The following is a 19,582-nucleotide window of genomic DNA, read 5'->3' as shown; positions in this document are numbered from 1 at the left end:
AAATACTTCCTATTTGGGTGGTTTTGTAAGTGTGGGGTGGCCCCATAGATACTTTTCCCGAATATTGATATCAAACTCGTGCTTTACTCCCAAAGACCTTTCATTTCAGCCCCATATTGCTATGGTCGTAAATATGTCCCCTTTGGAGGATATGTCCCTTTTGGTGAGAGGCGGCCCCCAAACACTTAGTCCCATATTTGGATATCAGATTCGTATGCTACGTTCAAATACCTTTTATTTAAGCCCCATATTCCCATGGTCAGTAAATAAGTCCTGTTTGGGGGGTGTTTTGGGAAAGGGGTGGACCCCCAGAAACGTGGTTTCCTATTCGGATATCAGATTCGTATTCTACTCGCAAATACCTTTCATTTGAGTCCCATATTACCATGGTCGGCAAATATGTCCGATTTAGGGGTGTTTTGGGGCTTGGGGTGGTCCCCCTAACACTTGGTCCGACAATTGGATATCAGATACGTTTTCTTATCCTAAACACCTTTCATTTGAGTCCCATATTGGCGTGATTGGTCTAAACATATGTTTGGTGGGTTTTAGGATGGGGCAGCCCCCTTAGGTACCCCATCCGAAATTTGGATTTTTAGGGTACTATATGAGAGCACACAAAATTTCGCTTAAATCGCACCACCCATCTCTGAGATTTGGCGTTTCTGAAAATTAGGGTAAGGGGGAGGGTCCGCCCCCTTCAAATATCACAAAATGTAGTACCCTATTTTCACCACGGGGTAATTATGCACCATCTGTGAACATTTGAAGAAAATCGGTTCAGCCGTTTCTGAGTCTATAAGGAACACAAAAACATACAAACAAACACAAATCGATTTTTATATATAGGATATTTATTTGTTCTTATTCCATTTCATTCTGTTTTTCAGACGTTCTGACGCAATGCAAAAATTATTTACTTCCGGTTTAATGTCCGATTGTAAATTCGTCGTGGGTCCGGATAATGAAACTGCTGAAACCATATATGGCCATAAGGTGTTTTTTGTCCTAGTCTCCCCTGTGTTTGAAGAAATGTTTAATGGTAACTTTAAAGAATCTGCAAAGGATGCAGAAATTCGCATACACGATGTCGAACCACGACATTTTAAAAATTTTTGTTACATGATTTACCATAACGACGATACTATTTTTCGAACATTATTGGTGGAGGATGTTGTGGAAATCTACATGTTGAGCCACAAATACTTGGCCACTGCCATAACAGCATGTTGCATTGATTATTTGGAAGCACAATTGCCAACAATGTCCGTAGAGGATGTTATATTCATGTTTCAGTTTACTTCGAGAATGAAGGAAAGAGCTTTAGAGAAATGCGTGCATTCAGTAAGTATACATTTTAAATAAGTTGATATGCGTATTTAAAACCACGTTAACACTAAAATCCACATGATTTGGGCAAATCTCTTAAACCCGTTTACACTACGTTTGAAGTGATTTGGCGTTGGAATTTTCGAAATAAAAATTGAGAGCAGCCATGTTTATTACAGCATTTTTATGGTGGCAAGCGGTTTGATTATTGAAACCCATTATGTCTAGTAAAAAAGTTGATATTGGAGATCAAATTGTATCTATTTAGATATAATTTGATCAAATATATCTGATGGCAGACACAATGGAATCTGACCATGTCTATGTTTTTGTTACTCGCAATATTACATTAAATTTCAATTAGAAAATGTTAAATGTTTGGAAAAAGTCTTGTCTTGAAAAACCGATTATAACCGGTAGTCACTGCAATCCCAGTGTTGCATTTTGATTTTTCGTATTACAATACCACTTTCGAAGAAGATTTGCTCCAAATCTCCTCAAATAAGTCGAATGCCTCAGACTGAAAATGTATGGCAAACCTCTTTGCAAAGCACGAGTTTTCCCAAATCTAGATTTGCGATAAGTGTTAAATTACATCTAAATTTTTGTATCCACCACCATAGGATGGGGGTACACTAATCTAGTCATTCTATTTGAAACACCTCGAAATATTGATCTGCGACTCCATAGAGTGTATACAGTAAAAATGATTTTTTTAACAAACCAAAGCTACCAACATTTTTTTATATTTTTGTTTTATTATTGAAAAATACCAACTTAAGGAACTTAGAATTTTATAAAAAAAAAAAAATAAAATTCAAAAAACCTTTTAAGTCGAAAATATAAGCGGACAAAACTAAAGCAAATGAAATGAATATTCATTCTGGATGACAAATGTACATCCTTTAGGAATGAAATATATTAAATTATTATTCCTTTCTAGGCTATTTTTCCGGCATCAAATAAATCTTCTTTGGTTTTGCTATTTTATCGTTTGGTTTTTCCCACTGTCCTTCTAACGGTTCCAATAGGGTTAAAGTCCGGTAATAGAGGTGGCCATTGCATTACATTATTACTTCGTCCACCAACATTTCAAGATGCCCAAGGGCCTTTAAATTGACTCCTACAAAATTTGTTCGGGCTGCGAAAAGCGCATTTGTGGTAAGATCAGTAGCAAAGCAATCTGTGCCAAATTTTTTGCAGATCGGTTGAAAATTGGAGCTAGGTTAGTTTAGGTTAGTTTGAAAAGAGAGTGCAACCCACTGCTACAACAACAACAACCTAAGCCAGTAATCGGCTTGTTGTTGCGCTCTAAAAACTAAAAAGTAACATCTGAAAAGAAAATTTTAAGTTAGGAATGCCGTGCTATTTACAAAATCCTTAATTATTTTCAATGCCACTCCCCTAAGTTGGTTCATGTCTGATATTGTGTCTCCACCTAAGTACCGGAATCTGTTGGACGCGAAAGCCGGGCAATGACAAAGGAAATGCTCCAACGTCTCATCATCTTCCCCGCATGCCCTACACATGCTATCACTTGCCGCACCGATTTTACCTGAGTGAGCTCGTAGTCCTATGTGTCCCGTTATGATTCCAATAGCTATACTGACCTCCTTCTTGCTTCCTTTCAGTAATCGCCTCGTCTTCTCCCAATCTGGATCCCCCCATAGAATTTTCGCTGTCCTACCGACCGTTTCGCTGTACCGCAATGTTGCATGCGCATTCGTCGGCACTCCCTTAACTCGGACTGCGTCGACCCGAAAGGCTTCGGGTTAACCAAGTTTATTGACGGCTGTCCTCTGGCCTTCACCGCCAAATCGTCTGTCCTTTCATTTCCCCTTACTCCGTTATGGCCCAGCACCCAAACGATGCGGATTTTGCCATCCTCAGAGAAGGCGTTAATCTACTTCTTACACTGCAAGACTGTTCGTAACCTGCCGTCCTGGTTGTTATTGGCCTTATGCCAATTTTACTGTCGGTAAAGATGTTCACACTCAACGTCCTCGCGTTAGTACCACACCACCACACGTATTTCGTGATCGCCCCGATCTCCGCATGCAGGACCGTATTGTGGTCAGGCAGTCTAAAACAGATGTATCTTCCAGATGGCAATACTAGGGTTCCGTCAATCCAAGACTGTGGCAGCAGCGCGTCGCACTCGACTTCAAGGTTCATCTCAGGTATCCGATCGGAAACCTCTCCCCTTCCTTCCAAGTTTCCTATCGTCGCCTCGATTATACGGGGTTGGTATGAGCTGCTCCCATCCTCAATCCATTCTCCCATCGCCTTAAGTCTCATAGCCGTAGTGGCTGCCTCACACTTAATCTGTATGTCAATGGGTCGGATATCTATAATAGTCTCCAGTGCCCTAGTGGGCGTGGTCCGTGCCAAGAAAACATGTTCTCTGAACCTGTTGTATGGTCCTTATGTTGCACTTTTTCTCCATAGCAGTCCACCAAACTACTGAGGCGTAAGTAAGTATTGGTCTAATCACGCTCCTGTTGTGCCGAGCCTACGGCCCGTCTACATAGTGCCCAACATCTGTGAGCCTTCTTCACCCCACATTTTTTCAAAATAGAAAGTTGCCAAAATTCTTGTTACTGCGAAATTGGTAAAGATACTACAATTTTTTTTGGAAACTTGTGTTAGCTATTGGTTGCAGGAACAGACACATCGGCGGTGACATTTGGTCATAAAGTCAGTCATTTTACACTGGTTTCCAACACAGTGCAAATATCTTTTGGAAGTTGTATTAATGGCTTTGAACGCTAAACAATGTCAACGGTTCTTGCTACGTGGTTCCCATTAACGACGAAAACGAAATATTCTAGCTCAAGTTAGGAAAGGGTTAACGTAATAAAATGTGGATTAGCGTAAAGCAGACAACTGAAACCAGCACAACAGCTTTTCCCGTCATGTTTTGGGGGAAAATTGGCTTGTCAAAAATCGGCAATTTTTATATCCCAAAAATCAAAATTCTTAGGAGTGAGATTTCTGGTACCCCCTTTAATGTCTTGCTGCATTTGATGGTTTCTATAAAATTTAATATCTGACAATAATCCTACTTCTTTTGACAGTAGGTTCTACAATATTTTATGCCAAAATCATTAAATCTAGCTTTTTCGCTAAATGGTCATAAAATATTTAGAAAATGAGTTTTTTGTTTAGAAATAAAAAGATTTTTTTTTTAATTTAAAATATATGGAAAAATTGCTAAGTCAATTTAAATTCTCTTAATTATGAATATACTACCACATGCCCGGTCGCTTCGCTGCCCCCGATGGTACACCCCATATCAAGGTGTAACTGTATCGCAAAGCCTTAAAAGCTTTAGCCTTATCCGTAAAGAGAGAACATTTTGAAAGTTTTAATGGCTAAATGTGCGAATTAAAAAAAAAACTAGTCGGCCGATAATTACTGTCAAGGTGAAACTGTATCGCAATTTAGAGATCTTTAGCTTAATCCGTAAATAAAGTACCATTTTGTACGTTTTTGTACCTAAATGTACAAATTTCATAACAATCTTCTAGTCAACCGTTATAAACTGGCATGATGTACCTGGATCCCTAATTTCACAGATGTAGTTCAATCTGTGAATAAAGTACCACGTTGTGCGTTTTAGTACCAATATGTGCGAATATCGAAAAAATCTTCTGGTCGTCCGGTACATACTGCCAAGATGTGCTCTCTCCAAGGTCATGGAGAGCATGGTTAATCACCATCTTGTGAGGAATTTAGAGTCTAATAGCCTTCTTAGCGACCAACAGTATGGGTTCCGTAGAAATCGCTCTACGGGCGGCCTCATGGCACTTCTGTCGGAACGTTGGAGTCACTCAATCCACCAGTTTGGTGAGAGAAAGGTTGTGTCTCTGGATATCCCCAAGGCATTTGATAGGGTCTGGCACGGTGCACTACTCTCAAAGCTTGTCGCATTTGGTGTCGCTAATGGCTTCGTTCGATTTATTTCGAGCTTTCTCAGAGATCGCACTATTCGAGCCGTTATAGATGGGTTCTCATCCAATGGGCACAAATTGACCGCAGATGTACCCCAGGGCTCTGCTCTTTCACCTTCTCTTTTTCTAATTTTCATCAACGATCTGTTGGGTCAGACATCGAATCTGATCTACTCATTTGCGGATGACAGTAATCTCTGTCATTCGTACTCATTCGACCATAGGCCGAGTCTTCGAGAGATTGAGGACGAGAGGCGGGTTATGGACGATACACCCTGCCGGCATTTGCTGGCCATTTCTGAATGGCGGTCGAATGAATCGAGTAGATTTTAATGCACGGAAGACTCAGTGCTGCTTGTTGTCACACAAACGATTTGCTGACCCATTACGATCATCTTTGTCTATCAACGGTGTAGATGTTGAGCAATCAGAAGCTCTTGATGTTCTGGGCATGAAAATACAAAGTGATGTTCGTTGGGTTAAACGTGTATTTGAAGTGTCGAAAGAAGCATTCAAGTGTTTAGGCTTCTTTAAACGGTGTAAGAATTACTTCACTCCGTCTGATCTTCCTAACATCTACACCACTTTCATAAGGCCAAAAATGGAGTACAACTCACATGGGCTGCAGCTTCAAAATCATCCCTGGAGCTACTGGACCGTGCATAGAGGAGGGCGATGGCGTTGATTGGGGACAGTGGGATATCCAACTCTATTGCCTCCCTTCATCGCTTCATCGCAATGTTGGTTGTTTGGCGCTGTTCTATCGGTACTTTCTTGGTGTGTGTTCGTCTGATATTAGTCTTCTTATTCCTGATGTAAGGATGTATGTTAGGGATACTAGACATTCCAGGAACTCACACCCGTTTGTAATTGATTGGCCAGCGGACCGCACAATGCATTATAGAGAGAATTCTTATTTCGCCCGAACCGTTCGGATGTGGAATCGACTTCCGGCTGATGTTTTTCCCACCCATTCCACCCCATTCCACCCCACCTTCCAATTTTTATTTTTAAAATTTGAACTAAATTTGGGTAAAACAAAAAAATAGAAAGTCTGCATTTTGCACACTACACGAGATATCCCATACATGGGGGCATTCTTTTGTAGGACTTTCAAACAAGATATCAAATTTGTAAACCGGACAACAAATGCGCTTTTCGAAGCCCGAAGAAATTTTGTAGGAGTTAATTTGAAGGGCCCTCGGCGCCCTAAGACCCTGAAATTCTGGCTCACGGAAAAAACTAATAATGTAATACAATCACTGGACTTTAATCCTATTGGAACCGTTGAATAATGGGAAAATCAAACGAGAAAATGGCAAAACCAAAGAAGATTTAATTGATGGCGGAAAAACAGCCTGGAAAGAAAAATCTTCTGACGTAATTAATAAATGTATATCTTTCATTCCTGGGGGATGTGATCCAGAATAAAGGATGCGCAACGAGATATTCATTTTACCTGAAATTGGGGGTGCTTTAGTTTTGTCCCCTTGTTTTCGACTTAAAATGGTTTTTGAATTTCCTTAATTAAATTCCAAAATCCAAAAATTTGTGTTTTTCAACAATAAATATAATAGATAAGTAAAAATTAAAAAAAAATAATTTATAACTTTGTTTTCTGGAAAAAAAAATGTGCTGAGGGGATGCTTAGGTTTTGGCCGGTACTGTATATACTTGATCGTCTTGGCATTCCGAATCGATCTAGGCGTGTCCGTCCGTCTGTCGAAATTACGATAGCGTTCGAATGAATAAAGCCATCCTCTTGAAATTTTGCACAGATATTTCTTATTGGTATAGTTCGCTGAGGATTGCAAATGGGCCATATCGGTTCAGATTTATATAAGTTACCATATAAACCAACTTATGAGCCCCTGGAAGCCGCATTTCTTGTCCGATTTGGCTGAAATTTGGCATGTAGTGTTTCGTTGCGACTTTTCACAATCGTGCAAGTATTGTCTACACCGGTTTGTTATTCCACCCTGATTTTGTAGAATTTTTAACAGAATCCATTGTGATGGGTCCCAAGATTCGGCCCGACCGAACTTTTTTTACTTGTTATGGACATTTTTTTTTGTTATTTTTATGCCCTCCACCATAGGATGATGGTATACTAATTTCATCATTTCGTTTGCAACACATCGAAATAATGATCTGAGTCCCAACAAAATATATATATATATTCTTGATCGCCTTGACATTCTGAGTCGCTTTAGCCATGTCCGCCCGTCTGTCTGTCGAAAGCACGCAAACTGTTGAAGGAGTAAAGCTAGGCGTTTGAAATTTTGCAAAAATACGTCAAGTTAAAATAGGTCAGTTGGGATTGTAAATGGCCCATATCGGTTAATGTTTTCATATAGCTGCTAAATGAACCGATCTCGGACGGATGTGTAGTAGTGAATGTGTGTGTTGGTTCATCTACTCGCAAGCTGAATTTGAGTCTCGTCGATGGCGATTTCGAGTGGATTTCTCAACTTGTGAATGAGTTTGATTTTGTCAAGTTATTTTCTTCAGAGCCTGTCATGAGCAGTGTTGCTGCTTTTGGTAGGTTCCTACCAAAACTGGTGGGTTTTCATTCTCTTAGTAGGTTGGTAGGTCGGCCTGAATTTTTGTTAGATTTTTCTAACATAAAAACAGCAAGTTAATAACTGAAGCAATAGCAGGGGATAACTCAAACTCTTGTCGTTTTTGTGTATCCGTTAAGTGTGCTGAATAAAACTATGGATTTTTTGGGGCCAAATACTGCTTCATGGGGTCTCACTGATTTAAATATCAGGCAAAAAGGGTGTAATTTCTGATATTTATTCTTACTGGTATTAGTTTTACGAAATTTTGAAGACATCTCTCTTCCTATATGCCAACTACATAGAAATATGGTCAGATTTAGTTCACACTTGGATTTTGAGGGGTCCATGCAACTCACGGTAACGGCGAAAATGGGCTCACACCCTTAAATCAGGAGATGGCTTTTTATACCCTACACCACTACTATGGTACAGGGTATTATAACTTAGTGCATTTGTTTGTAACACCCAAAAGGAAGAGAGATAGACCCATGGATAAGTATACCGATCGACTCAGAATCACTTTCTGATTTGATTTAGCTATGTCCGTCTGCCTGTCCATGTTCATTTGTGTACAAACTACAGGTCGCAATTTTCATCCGATCCTCTTCAAATTTGGCACAGGCATGACAAAGCCTATTGAAATTGGAAAAAATCAGGCCAGATTTGGATATAGCACCCATATATATGTTCGTCCGATTTGTAGTAATAATGCAATATAGCCAGATTTGGATATAGCTCCCATATATATATATATGTTCGTCCGATTTGTAGTAATAATGCAATAAAAAGGTAATTTGTATATAATATATATATATAGGACGATTTTCACTCCTAGAGCCATTGCAAGCGCATTACCAATCTTACTAAAATTTTGTACAACACCTTTCTCGACGACTACCACAATATCTGAGAAGATTGCTTGAAATCGGTCCAGACTTGGTTATAGTTCCCATATATATGTTCGTCCGATTTGCAGAAATAATACAATAAAATGGTTATTTATTAACCGATTCTCTTGAAATTTGGCAGGAAGGATTTTTCTCGACATTACTGGTGAATTTCAAAGAAATCGTTCAGATTTAGATATAGCTCTCATATATATCTCGCCCTATTTTCGCTCCTAGAACCATTGCAAGCGCATTTATTAACCAATCTTCCCAAAACTTTGTTCAACGCCTTGCTCGACGACTACCACATAATCTGAGAAGTTTGCTCGAAAGCGGTTCAGAATTAGACAAAGCTCCTATATATATGTTCGCCAGATTTTGGGCAATTTGCAATAATGTTGTCATTTGTCAACCAAGTTATTAGAGTTTGAACATATTTGCTCGCCGAGGTCCATCAAAATTGGTTCAGAATTGGATATAGCTCCCACATTGTACCTATAGGGTAGGTGTAGGGCATTATACAGACGGCACCGCCCGACTTTTGCCCTTCCTTACTGGATCTTAACTCGGCACGGTTGCTCATTGAAATCGACTTTTATGAATTTAGACTTTTTTATCGGAAGATCGGTAGAGTGAATTCAACATCAGACGGACGGACATGACTAGACCGTCTATAAATATGTATACTTTGTAGAGATGAAAATGTATAATTTGATGATTTTTTTTATCGGAAGAACGGTAGAGTGAATTCAACATTAGACGGACGGACATGACTAGACCGTCTATAAATATGTATACTTTGTAGAGTTGAAAGCGTATAATTTGATGTTTTGCTTATGGAATGGCAAAACGGCGAACCAGGTGGTGGTGATAAAAACATAAATCGCATTTTTGGCTTGTAGAATATTTGGTAGGTTTCGGTCATTTTACACCAATGAAATTGAATTTGCTATTGGGTTTGCTAATGCCAGGGAAGTTCCATTTGCTCCCAGGAATCTATAAACCGCATAAACCGATAGGAAAATAGCCTTGAGTTTTTACAAGAAGTCGATTTTTCAGAGTGGCCCTCGACTACTCATATACCCAGTGGCGGAATCACATATCGCTCATATCGCATATAAATATACCTTAGGAGTTAATCCACCATCAGTCACAACTTCTCAAAATATGCGATACTCACTGCTCCTTCATTTCTTAAAACAGGGCAGTAAACATGCCTCAGTTTCAGCTCACAATGATCCAATGCACATTCATTTTAATATTCTCTTCTACTACTCTGTATAAAAAACCCACGTGTGATTTGCTGACTGACTAATCACTGCCCAGCCTACAAGGCTTAAGCTAGAATTATGAAATGTTGCACGAATGCTGGTCTTAGGTCGTAGACGCGGAATAAGATTGCAATTGGCGATAATCGTTCACTATGGGTGCATGTTTGTGCAGTGTGAACGGAAAATGCTAGGAGAATGATTTTGGGCTCAAATTAAAAAGCTCTTGAAAAATTGGATTAGTGAAAAAATCTTCCAAAATAGTACCGAAAGAGCTCTAAATTTTGAAACTAAAGTACACCATGGCAAACTTAATTGGATGATCAGAAGAGTTTTTGATAAATTTTATATTTAGGTAACAAAAAAAAACAATTTACGAATTTAGAAATTTGTCTTCAAAGACCTCTGCTACAAAATTATGAGGATGAAAAAAAGCAATGGCAAAATAGTACTGGTAATGGTTAAGTACCGCAATTGGTACCATTTGGTACTTTCTTTACAGATTGAGCTAGAGGTCTTAAAATTGGCATGTAGGCACAAGTAGACAAAATATGTAAGATGTCTTTAAAATTTAAAGATGTTGGTACCAACATTGGAGCTACAGGTCTGAAGTTTGGCATGTAGGTACAAATAGGAAAATATGATGGGTGACTAGGTTAGGTTGAAAAGAGGATGCGGATATTCATCCGCCCCATTCCACTACGGTCATACACCTAAGACATTCTAAATACTAAAAAGTAAACTCGAAAAAGAAAATTTAAGTCAGGAATTCCGTGCTACTTACAAAATCCCTAATGGTTTTCCATACCACGCCCCTTAATTGGTTTATGTCTGGTATTGTGTCCTCACCCGAGTGCCGGTGTCTGTTAGCAGCAAAATCCGGGCAATGACAATGACTGCGTCGATTCGAAAGGCTTCGGGTTAACCAAGTTTATTGACGGCAGTCCTCAGGACTGTTTCCCCCTTACTCTGCTATGGCCGGGCACACAAACGGTGCGGATCGTAATGGGTGACAAAATGTTCTATTTGTGCATATTGGTATCAAAAAGTGCTAAATAGTACGAAGTAAGCAACTTCATACCAATAATAGGTGTTGACACAAATTCGGTATGTCGTAGCAAATCGTACCAGGAGTGGAAAAAATCTTACTAATTGTGATGCATTTGGTACCTGGAAAGCATATACTGGCCGACTAGAAGACCTTTTTGAAAATCGTACATATAGGTACCTAAACGTTCAAAATAGAAGATTTTTTGAAATTGTTCATTTAATTTCTAAAACGTAGAAAATGATAATCTTATGCAGAGTGGGATAAAGCTCCAAAATTTGAGATGCGTTACACCTTGACAGTATATTGTAATAACCAAATAATTTTTTTTTTAATTTTTGATTTAGATATTAAAGCTTACAAAATGGTACTTTCCTAATGTATTGAGCTGGGGCTCTGAAATTCGGGATACAGTTACACTTTGACAGTATGTATTGAGTGACTAGAAGGTATTTCTGATAGTCGTATATTTATGTACTAAAACGAACAACATTGGGTTTTTATAGAGCTAGACTCTGCTGTTACCCCAATTTGTTTTCAAAGCATGGGTTTTCAAATTTTTAGACTTGGACGAGGAAACAAATAAACAAACAAACATTATTATTGTTATTTTCATAAATGTATTTATTTAGAACTAGCATCCCGGCGGTCCGCTTCGTTAAGGTATAGCGTATCCTAATTTTGAGAGCTAAAGATCACTCTGTAATGAAAGTACCATTTTGTATGTTTTAGTTCCCAAATGCACGAATTAAAGGGTGATTTTTTTGAGGTTAGGATTTTCATGCATTAGTATTTGACAGATCACGTGGGATTTCAGACATGGTGTCAAAGAGAAAGATGCTCAGTATGCTTTGACATTTCATCATGAATAGACTTACTAACGAGCAACGCTTGCAAATCATTGAATTTTATTACCAAAATCAGTGTTCGGTTCGAAATGTGTTCAAATTTTGACAAATTTTGTTCAGCGATGAGGCTCATTTCTGGTTGAATGGCTACGTAAATAAGCAAAATTGCCGCATTTGGAGTGAAGAGCAACCAGAAGCCGTTCAAGAACTGCCCATGCATCCCGAAAAATGCACTGTTTGGTGTGGTTTGTACGCTGGTGGAATCATTGGACCGTATTTTTTCAAAGATGCTGTTGGACGCAACGTTACGGTGAATGAACACATTTCGAACCGAACACTGATTTTGGTAATAAAATTCAATGATTTGCAAGCGTTGCTCGTTAGTAAGTCTATTCATGATGAAATGTCAAAGCATACTGAGCATCTTTCTCTTTGACACCATGTCTGAAATCCCACGTGATCTGTCAAATACTAATGCATGAAAATCCTAACCTCAAAAAAATCACCCTTTAAAAACAAATCTTCTAGCCGCCCTATATTCAATGTCAAGGTGAACCCAATTCCAAATTTTGAGTGCTCTAGCTCAATTCGTAGAAAAAGTACAATTTGTATGTCTTAGTACCTAAATGTACGACTTTGAAAAAAAAAACTTTCGATAGCGCAAAATTTGTCATCAAGGTATAGATGTATCTCAATTTTGAGAGCTTTATTATCTAACTCCGTAAAGAATGTACACTTTTGTACGTTTGAGTAACTAAATGCACGAATAAAAAATATCTTCCAGTCGCCCAATATATACTTTCAATGTACAAATTGCACCACAATTTGTATGTTTTCTTCACATGTCGTATTTTGGTCAAGACTGCAATAATGTTTGTCAAAATGCTGAATTCTAGCTGTTCCCGTTCGCTGTAGGCAGAGATGAGCTCTTGTGTATTATTTTACACTTTCTGCTACAACAATGTACAGCGGTCAAAAAAAGTATTCATCATTAGCAAAATTGATAATAAATTCACTTATTTTGGGTAATTGAAGAAAATTTAAAGTAAACAAATAATGCAGTTTTATGCAATAGTTTATTTTTCGTAATATGTTTTAAAATAAATTCAAAAAATAAATTTAATTAGCGCAAAAAATGCAATTTTATATAATAACACCAAAAACAGAACAAAAAAAGTATTCATCATTGATGTGCTATCATCAAAGTCAAATTCAAATATTATTTGGGAATCCCCCTTTTCTGTTTTATTTAGTAAAGGAGGCTTTGCCCTTGACAGCAAATATTTAATTTCATTGAAAATATAGTTTTTGTCAAAATGGGTCGTAAGCAAAACGAGGTTTCTGATGAGGTAAAAGTTTTGATAATAAAACACCACAGGAATGGTTTAACTCAAAAAACTATCAGTGAAATATTAAATAGACCACGATCTACTATACAATCCATCATCAGAAAGTGGACAGAAACGAAAACTGTTGACAATAAACCAAGATCTGGTCGACCAAAAGCACTTTCAGTTGGAGATGTGCGTGGCTAGTGCGGCAAGTTCAGAAAACTCCGAAGACAAATGCGACCATTCTTCGTAAAAACACTATGGAATATTTAGGGAAGGAAGTTACTACACAAACAATTCGAAATACACTCAAAAGGCATAGTTACAGAGGAAGAACTGCACGTAAGAAGCCCTTTATAAATAAAATAAACCGAGTGAAAAGGCTAAACTTCGCAAAAATGTATGTAAAACAGCCCGAATCATTTTGGAAAACAGTCATTTTTGCAGACGAGAGCAAGTTTAATCTTTTTGGGTGCGATGGAAAGGTCATAGTGTACAGAAAACCAAATACAGAGCTTGAAGAACGAAACACAGTTGCTACTGTAAAACATGGTGGAGGTGGTTTAATGGTTTGGGGGTGTATGGCGGCTTCAGGAGCGGGAAATCTTGAAATTATTAATGGAGTAATGGATCATAAGTATTACATTGACATTTTAAAGAGGAATTTAAAAGATAGTGCTGTAAAACTTGGGCTTGGTAATAACTTTCAATATTATCAAGATAATGACCCCAAACATTCTGCTTTAAATACCAAGATGTGGATGCTGTATAACTGCCCCAAAGTCATTAAAACTCCTCCTCAAAGTCCCGACTTGAACCCAATTGAACATCTTTGGGAACATCTCGAACGCAAATTGAGAACGCGCAATTTTTCGAGCAAGAGTCAAATGCAACAGGTGATAATGGAGGAATGGACTAATATAGACCAAAATATAACCGCTAAATTAGTCCAATCGATGTCAAACCGTTTAAAAGAAGTTATAAGACGCGGTGGTCGAATAACAAAGTATTAATTTTTTTAAATTATGTTATTTATTTTTTTGTTTTTTTTGCAATGATGAATACTTTTTTTGTTTAATTTTTTGTGTTCAGCTGTAAAATGGCCCTTTTTGTTCCAATAAATACTATTTTTTTCTTTAAAAACAATGAAATTGTGTACATATATATCACACAAGCACTACTGCATCATTAGTTTAATATGTTTTTATTCCAATTGTCTTTTGTAGACTTATTAAAAAAAAAACATTGAATGATGAATACTTTTTTTGACCGCTGTACGAATTTTAAAAAGATCGTTTAGTCACCCATCATATTTTTCGTCGTTGTACCTACATGCCACATTTCAGACCTCTTGCTCCATCTGCAAAGAAATTATCAAATGGTACCAATTTTGGTTCCAAAATGTTCGAGTTTTAATTAGATTATTTGGTCACCCTTCATATTTTTCATCGTGGTATCAACATACTAAATTTCAGACCTGTATCTACATCTATAAAGAAAACACCAAATGGTACTAATTTTAGTACCAAAATGTTTGAATTTAAAATATATCATTTTGTCACCCATCATATTTTTCCTAGTTGTACCTACAAATTTCAGACCTGTAGCTCCATCTATAAAGACGGCACTAAACGTACTATTTCTCCCACTAGTACCAGTACTATTTTGGAAAATGTTTGCCACCAAATTTTATTTTTTGAGACGCTCTTTAATTTGAGCCCAAAATAATTCTATAGATTTATCCGTTCGTGCTGGGTAAAAACACAAAATTTCGTACATTTTAATTCTTTTTAGTACTTAAACGTATGAATGTCACCAAATCTATGTTGGAACATAGGCACGGAATCTTGCACCATTGGTGCAAGATTTCATGATTCTACCTTTATCCGTTTGGGCTGGACGACGATCAGTCAGTCACGCTATTCGTTTTATATATTTCAACAATGACATAGAAAATGAACAAAAAAAAAACAAACAAATAAAAATTTAAAAAAGTGTAGTTCATTCGGATAAAAATTGCGCCTTGTAGGGGCTCGAGAAGCAAAATCGGGAGATAGGTTTATATGGGTGCTGTATCAAGCTATTGATCGATTCAGACCATGTTAGACACGTATGTTGAAGGTCATAAGAGAAGCTGTTGTACAAAATTTCAGCTAAATCGGATGAGATTTGCGCCCTCTAGAGGGTCAAGAAGTCAAAATCCCAGATCGGTTTATATGGCAGCTATATAAGGTTATGTTCCGATTTGTGCCATACTTAGCACGATTATTGGAAGACATAACAAAACACCTCATGCAAAATTTCAGCCAAATCGGATGAGAATTGCGCGCTCTATTGGCTCAAGAAGTCAAGATCCCAGATCGGTTTATATGGCAGCTATATCAAAACATGAACCGATTTGAATCATACTCAGGACAGTTGAAAGTGATACCAAAATTCTACGTGCAAAATTTCAGTTAAATTGGACGAGAATTGCGCCCTCTAGAGGCTCAAGAAGTCAAGACCCAAGATCGGTTTATATGGCAGCTATATGAAAACATGGACCGATGTAAACCATACTTAGCGTAGTTTTTGGAAGTGATACCAAAACACTACGTGCAAAATTTCAATAAAATCGGATAAGAATTGCGCCCTCTAGAGGCTCAAGAAGTCAAGACCCAAGATCGGTTTATATGGCAGCTATATCAAAACATGGACCGATTTGGCCCATTTACAATCCCAACCGACCTACACTAATAAAAAGTATTCGTGCAAAATTTCAAGCGGCTAGCTTTACTCCTTCGAATGTTAGCGTGCTTTCGACAGACAGACGGACGGATGTTGTTATTTGATATTTTGAAATGGTGTTTACATTTGTGTGGAAGTACTGGCAACTGCTTTTGCAGGCACATGCGTATGCATGTAGTTCGCCTCTTTCCGCTACTGGGGTACTTTTGTATACGGTGATGGCATGTAAAGCAGTTGTAGTCCTATGGAGCCTTCGAAATGCATGCTGATGCTCGGCGAATGGAAATTGTCCAACCGGGAGGAGTAGTCCCTCATGCGTCTTGGCTACTGATGAGAGAAGGGAGATTGGTCTGTACGACTCCCCCTTGCTCGTGTTCTTTTCTGGTTTCAGTAGCGGGATCAGACTGCCCATCTTCCAAACATCGGGTACTATATAAGTTTTCAGATATGCTGGGGACAGTTGTAAGGTAATCGACTCCAGGCATATCCAGATACTTCAGCATTAGTGTAGAGATTCTGTGTGGAACCAGCACTTTGCGCGACGTGGCGCTACGGATGACATCCGTAGCTTCGTGCGCGGTTGTTTTTATTGTTGTTGTTGTAGCAGTGTGTTGTTCACTGAAAGACTCCATCGGGCCAATGCGGTACGTACAACCGGCTGCCATTGGATTGCACGTTAATTTGTGATGGCTGTCCAGCGGCGCGGAGATCACGGATATACAAATGGCTACTCTTCTAGCATTTTCACCCTCGGGTCAATAAATTGACGTTTATCTAAGGAAAATATTTTTTTATATTTTTATTAAAAAAAAAATTTTCCAAGCAAACAAATAAATACCAACCAAAACAAAAATCAGCTGTTTTTGTGCAAATTTTCACTGCAAGTCGTTCGCGTACTTTTGCTTGCAATATTTTAAAGAGAGCAAAATGGCATTTACTCTCCTGCAAATTTTTACTGGAAAAGTGAGCGAACAGGCCTATAGTCAAATACTCTTTCGTTTCAATCCTGCAGACAAGCCTAAAGCTTCTCGGGACTTATAAATGATTTTATAATTATAAATAAATAAATAAATCTTTGCAGAGCTCATTTGCGAATGAAATAACCATGGGAACAAATCACGCTTGACGGCATGCTGTTTTGTCTTTGATCTACCTGAGATGATCGCGACCTACATGTCACTGTTATTGCATGCCAAGCCGCTTTTGCGCTTGGCACCACGCATTTATGAGTGTAGTATACAGTTGTGATGGCCTGTTGTCTGTTAGTTTAGGTGTACGGCATGGCATAAAAGGACAATGGCATTCTGTCACAGCTGCTTTCGACACTCAAGGGTTCATTCAATTCGGTCGAATACTTACTCACCACAGGCGTCGATTGAATGTCGGTTAAAGTATTTTTTGGTGTAATATGTAGAGGTTTCTGTGTTGCAATTACCTTCAGCATATAGTAACATGGCAATGGCTTGGTGTCACACAAAAGTTCATTCAATTCGCTATGCATGATATTAATGTATTCGTTAAAATGAGAATTTCCATATTACTAAGCACACTAACAAGCCTTAAATGACAGCATATTTATTTAATACATTTATTGAGTATTCACATATCTTTCTTTGCAGAGAATTAAACTTGTGGAATTGAAAAATAACCAAAAGTTAATGGAGTTGGATAGCAATGATTTCTATAGATTAATTGTCGTTCTACAAGAAGCCAAGAAAACATTGGAACTATTCTCTATTATAGAATTTTATTTTAAAAACTTCAGTTTAGAACGAACGCTTAAATTTGATCAACCCCCAAGTAAAAACGATAAAGAAGTGGATTCACAATTGCCTAGTAATATGTCCAGCGCTGAAACTCTTCTCAAGAAATGTCTGAAGTGTCTCAACTTCGCAAACGTGGCGGCAACAGAATTTAAAAGTGGTCCTGGAAAATCTTCAATTCTTAGCTTTGAGCAAAAGTACTTCATTTTTTCTCATTTGGGATTTGGCGGTAATGTTGTATTGGAATAAATGTACATTCAATTCTAAATCATCGTACCCATCAAGCAGAATGAATGATTTACAAAAAATATTTGGGAGTTATTTATTTTAATTCATTAATCAAAGTGCTATACTAAGTACTTCATACCTATAATATGTTTTTCACTGAAATATGAAAATGAAAATTAAATAAAAATGTGTTTTATATATTGCAAGGCGGCGTATTTAATAAGGTGGCCGCATCAGCACAGCTGATGGAACTTGATATGCCAATTCATTTTTGAATTCGCCTTATAAAAATATAAACTTCATTGTGCCGCCCCCGAAAAAGATTCCAAAAGCGCCGAAGAACCCAGACAAAATTTACGGCGGCAGTACAATGACAGACATTATAATGAAGATAGTAAGGAGCCAACGTGCATAACAATAATCGATGCCAGGCGGGCTGGAGAAGTTCCCACCTAGCTGTCATTTCAAGCTCTATTGCAGTCAAAAATGGCGAGAGGACTATATGCCTAGAAATTACTAAAACAGGAAAAAAGGGGTAAATTTTGCCATAGTCCTGCGTCTAGTCCCGCATCGGGACATACATCTTGCACGTCGGACCACACTGGCGCTGCATAACTTACCAAAGACCAGCCAATTGCTTTGTACGTGGTCAACAAGGTTTCTTAGTCTGCACCCCAAGTACTGCCAGCAGTGACTTGGGGAACCTTTCCAAGGTTCAGTAGCGGGATCACTGCGCATTTTCCAGACATCGGGAACTATAAGAGTGTTCAAAGATAGGTTGAGGACAGTAGAAAGGTACTCAACTCCAGGCGAATCCAAATTCTTCAACATCAATGTAGAGATTCCGTCGGGGCCCAACGCCTTAGAAGATTTGGCGCCACGGATGAAGTTCGTAACTTCGCTTACGATAAATTATGATGGCTGTTCATCGACTCGCAGACCACGAATACGGCGAATGGCTCTCCTCCTTGCCCTGTCACTCTCGGGATGCACAATAACACGGTTGAAGAGCCTGGCGCATCTCTTCGGATCAGTCACGGTTATTTCGCTCAAAGTGACTGAGATCCTGTCATCCCGTCTACCGGTGTTCGAGAGAGACTCAACAGTAGACCACATGTTGCCTCCACCGGTGCCTGTTACATTGCTCCAAGTGTTCCAGCCACAAATTCCGCTTATGTTCGTAGACTACCCTGTCCATTTCCAGATTCAGCTCGCTGATTCTGGGGTTAGCGGGGTCCATACCACGAATCCCATCACGCTCGTCTGCGAGTACCACAGCTTGCGCCGGGAAATTAAGCCGCACTTGGGGTATTCGGCCGGCTGGTGTAAAGTGAGCGGCTGCTGCATTAATGATGTCTCGGAATTTCCTCTCGGTCACTAGCACATCCGAGGGGGGATGTAGTTCACTGAAGCGGCGATTGGTATACTCCAATCGGTGATCCTCCTCATCCCCACAAATCATGCGTAAGTCCGTCATGAGTCCAGCGCAACGTCAAAGTCCTGACATTGCAAGTTCCTCAAAAAGAGGTACTGTCTCCCACATCTTGATCTTACCATCGGGCTTTTGGTCTTCCCGGTTTGCGTGTACCACCGTGTTTGCCTTCCAAAGACTTCTTTGCTGGAACTTCTTCATCCA

The 19,582-nt window shown here is 38.7% G+C and overlaps 1 protein-coding gene across 1 annotated transcript in view; it reads left to right on the top strand.

The window, feature by feature from the left end:
- LOC106085011 (BTB/POZ domain-containing protein 6-A) overlaps positions 1-18,152 on the top strand; it is a 37,426-nt gene extending 19,274 nt beyond the window's left edge. The window contains exons 2-3 of the mRNA XM_059364657.1: positions 891-1,344; positions 17,575-18,152. Of these exons, the coding sequence (XP_059220640.1) occupies positions 891-1,344; positions 17,575-17,967 (847 nt within the window). The 3' untranslated portion in view covers positions 17,968-18,152. The remainder of the gene's footprint in view (positions 1-890; positions 1,345-17,574) is intronic.
- Positions 18,153-19,582: the final 1,430 nt, after the last annotated feature.

The sequence above is a fragment of the Stomoxys calcitrans genome, chromosome 3 (genome assembly GCF_963082655.1).
Source record: "Stomoxys calcitrans chromosome 3, idStoCalc2.1, whole genome shotgun sequence".
In the NCBI taxonomy this organism is placed as follows: domain Eukaryota; kingdom Metazoa; phylum Arthropoda; class Insecta; order Diptera; family Muscidae; genus Stomoxys; species Stomoxys calcitrans.
The sequence above is the reverse complement of the archived record's forward strand: the minus strand, read 5'-3'. Positions and strand labels throughout refer to the sequence as shown.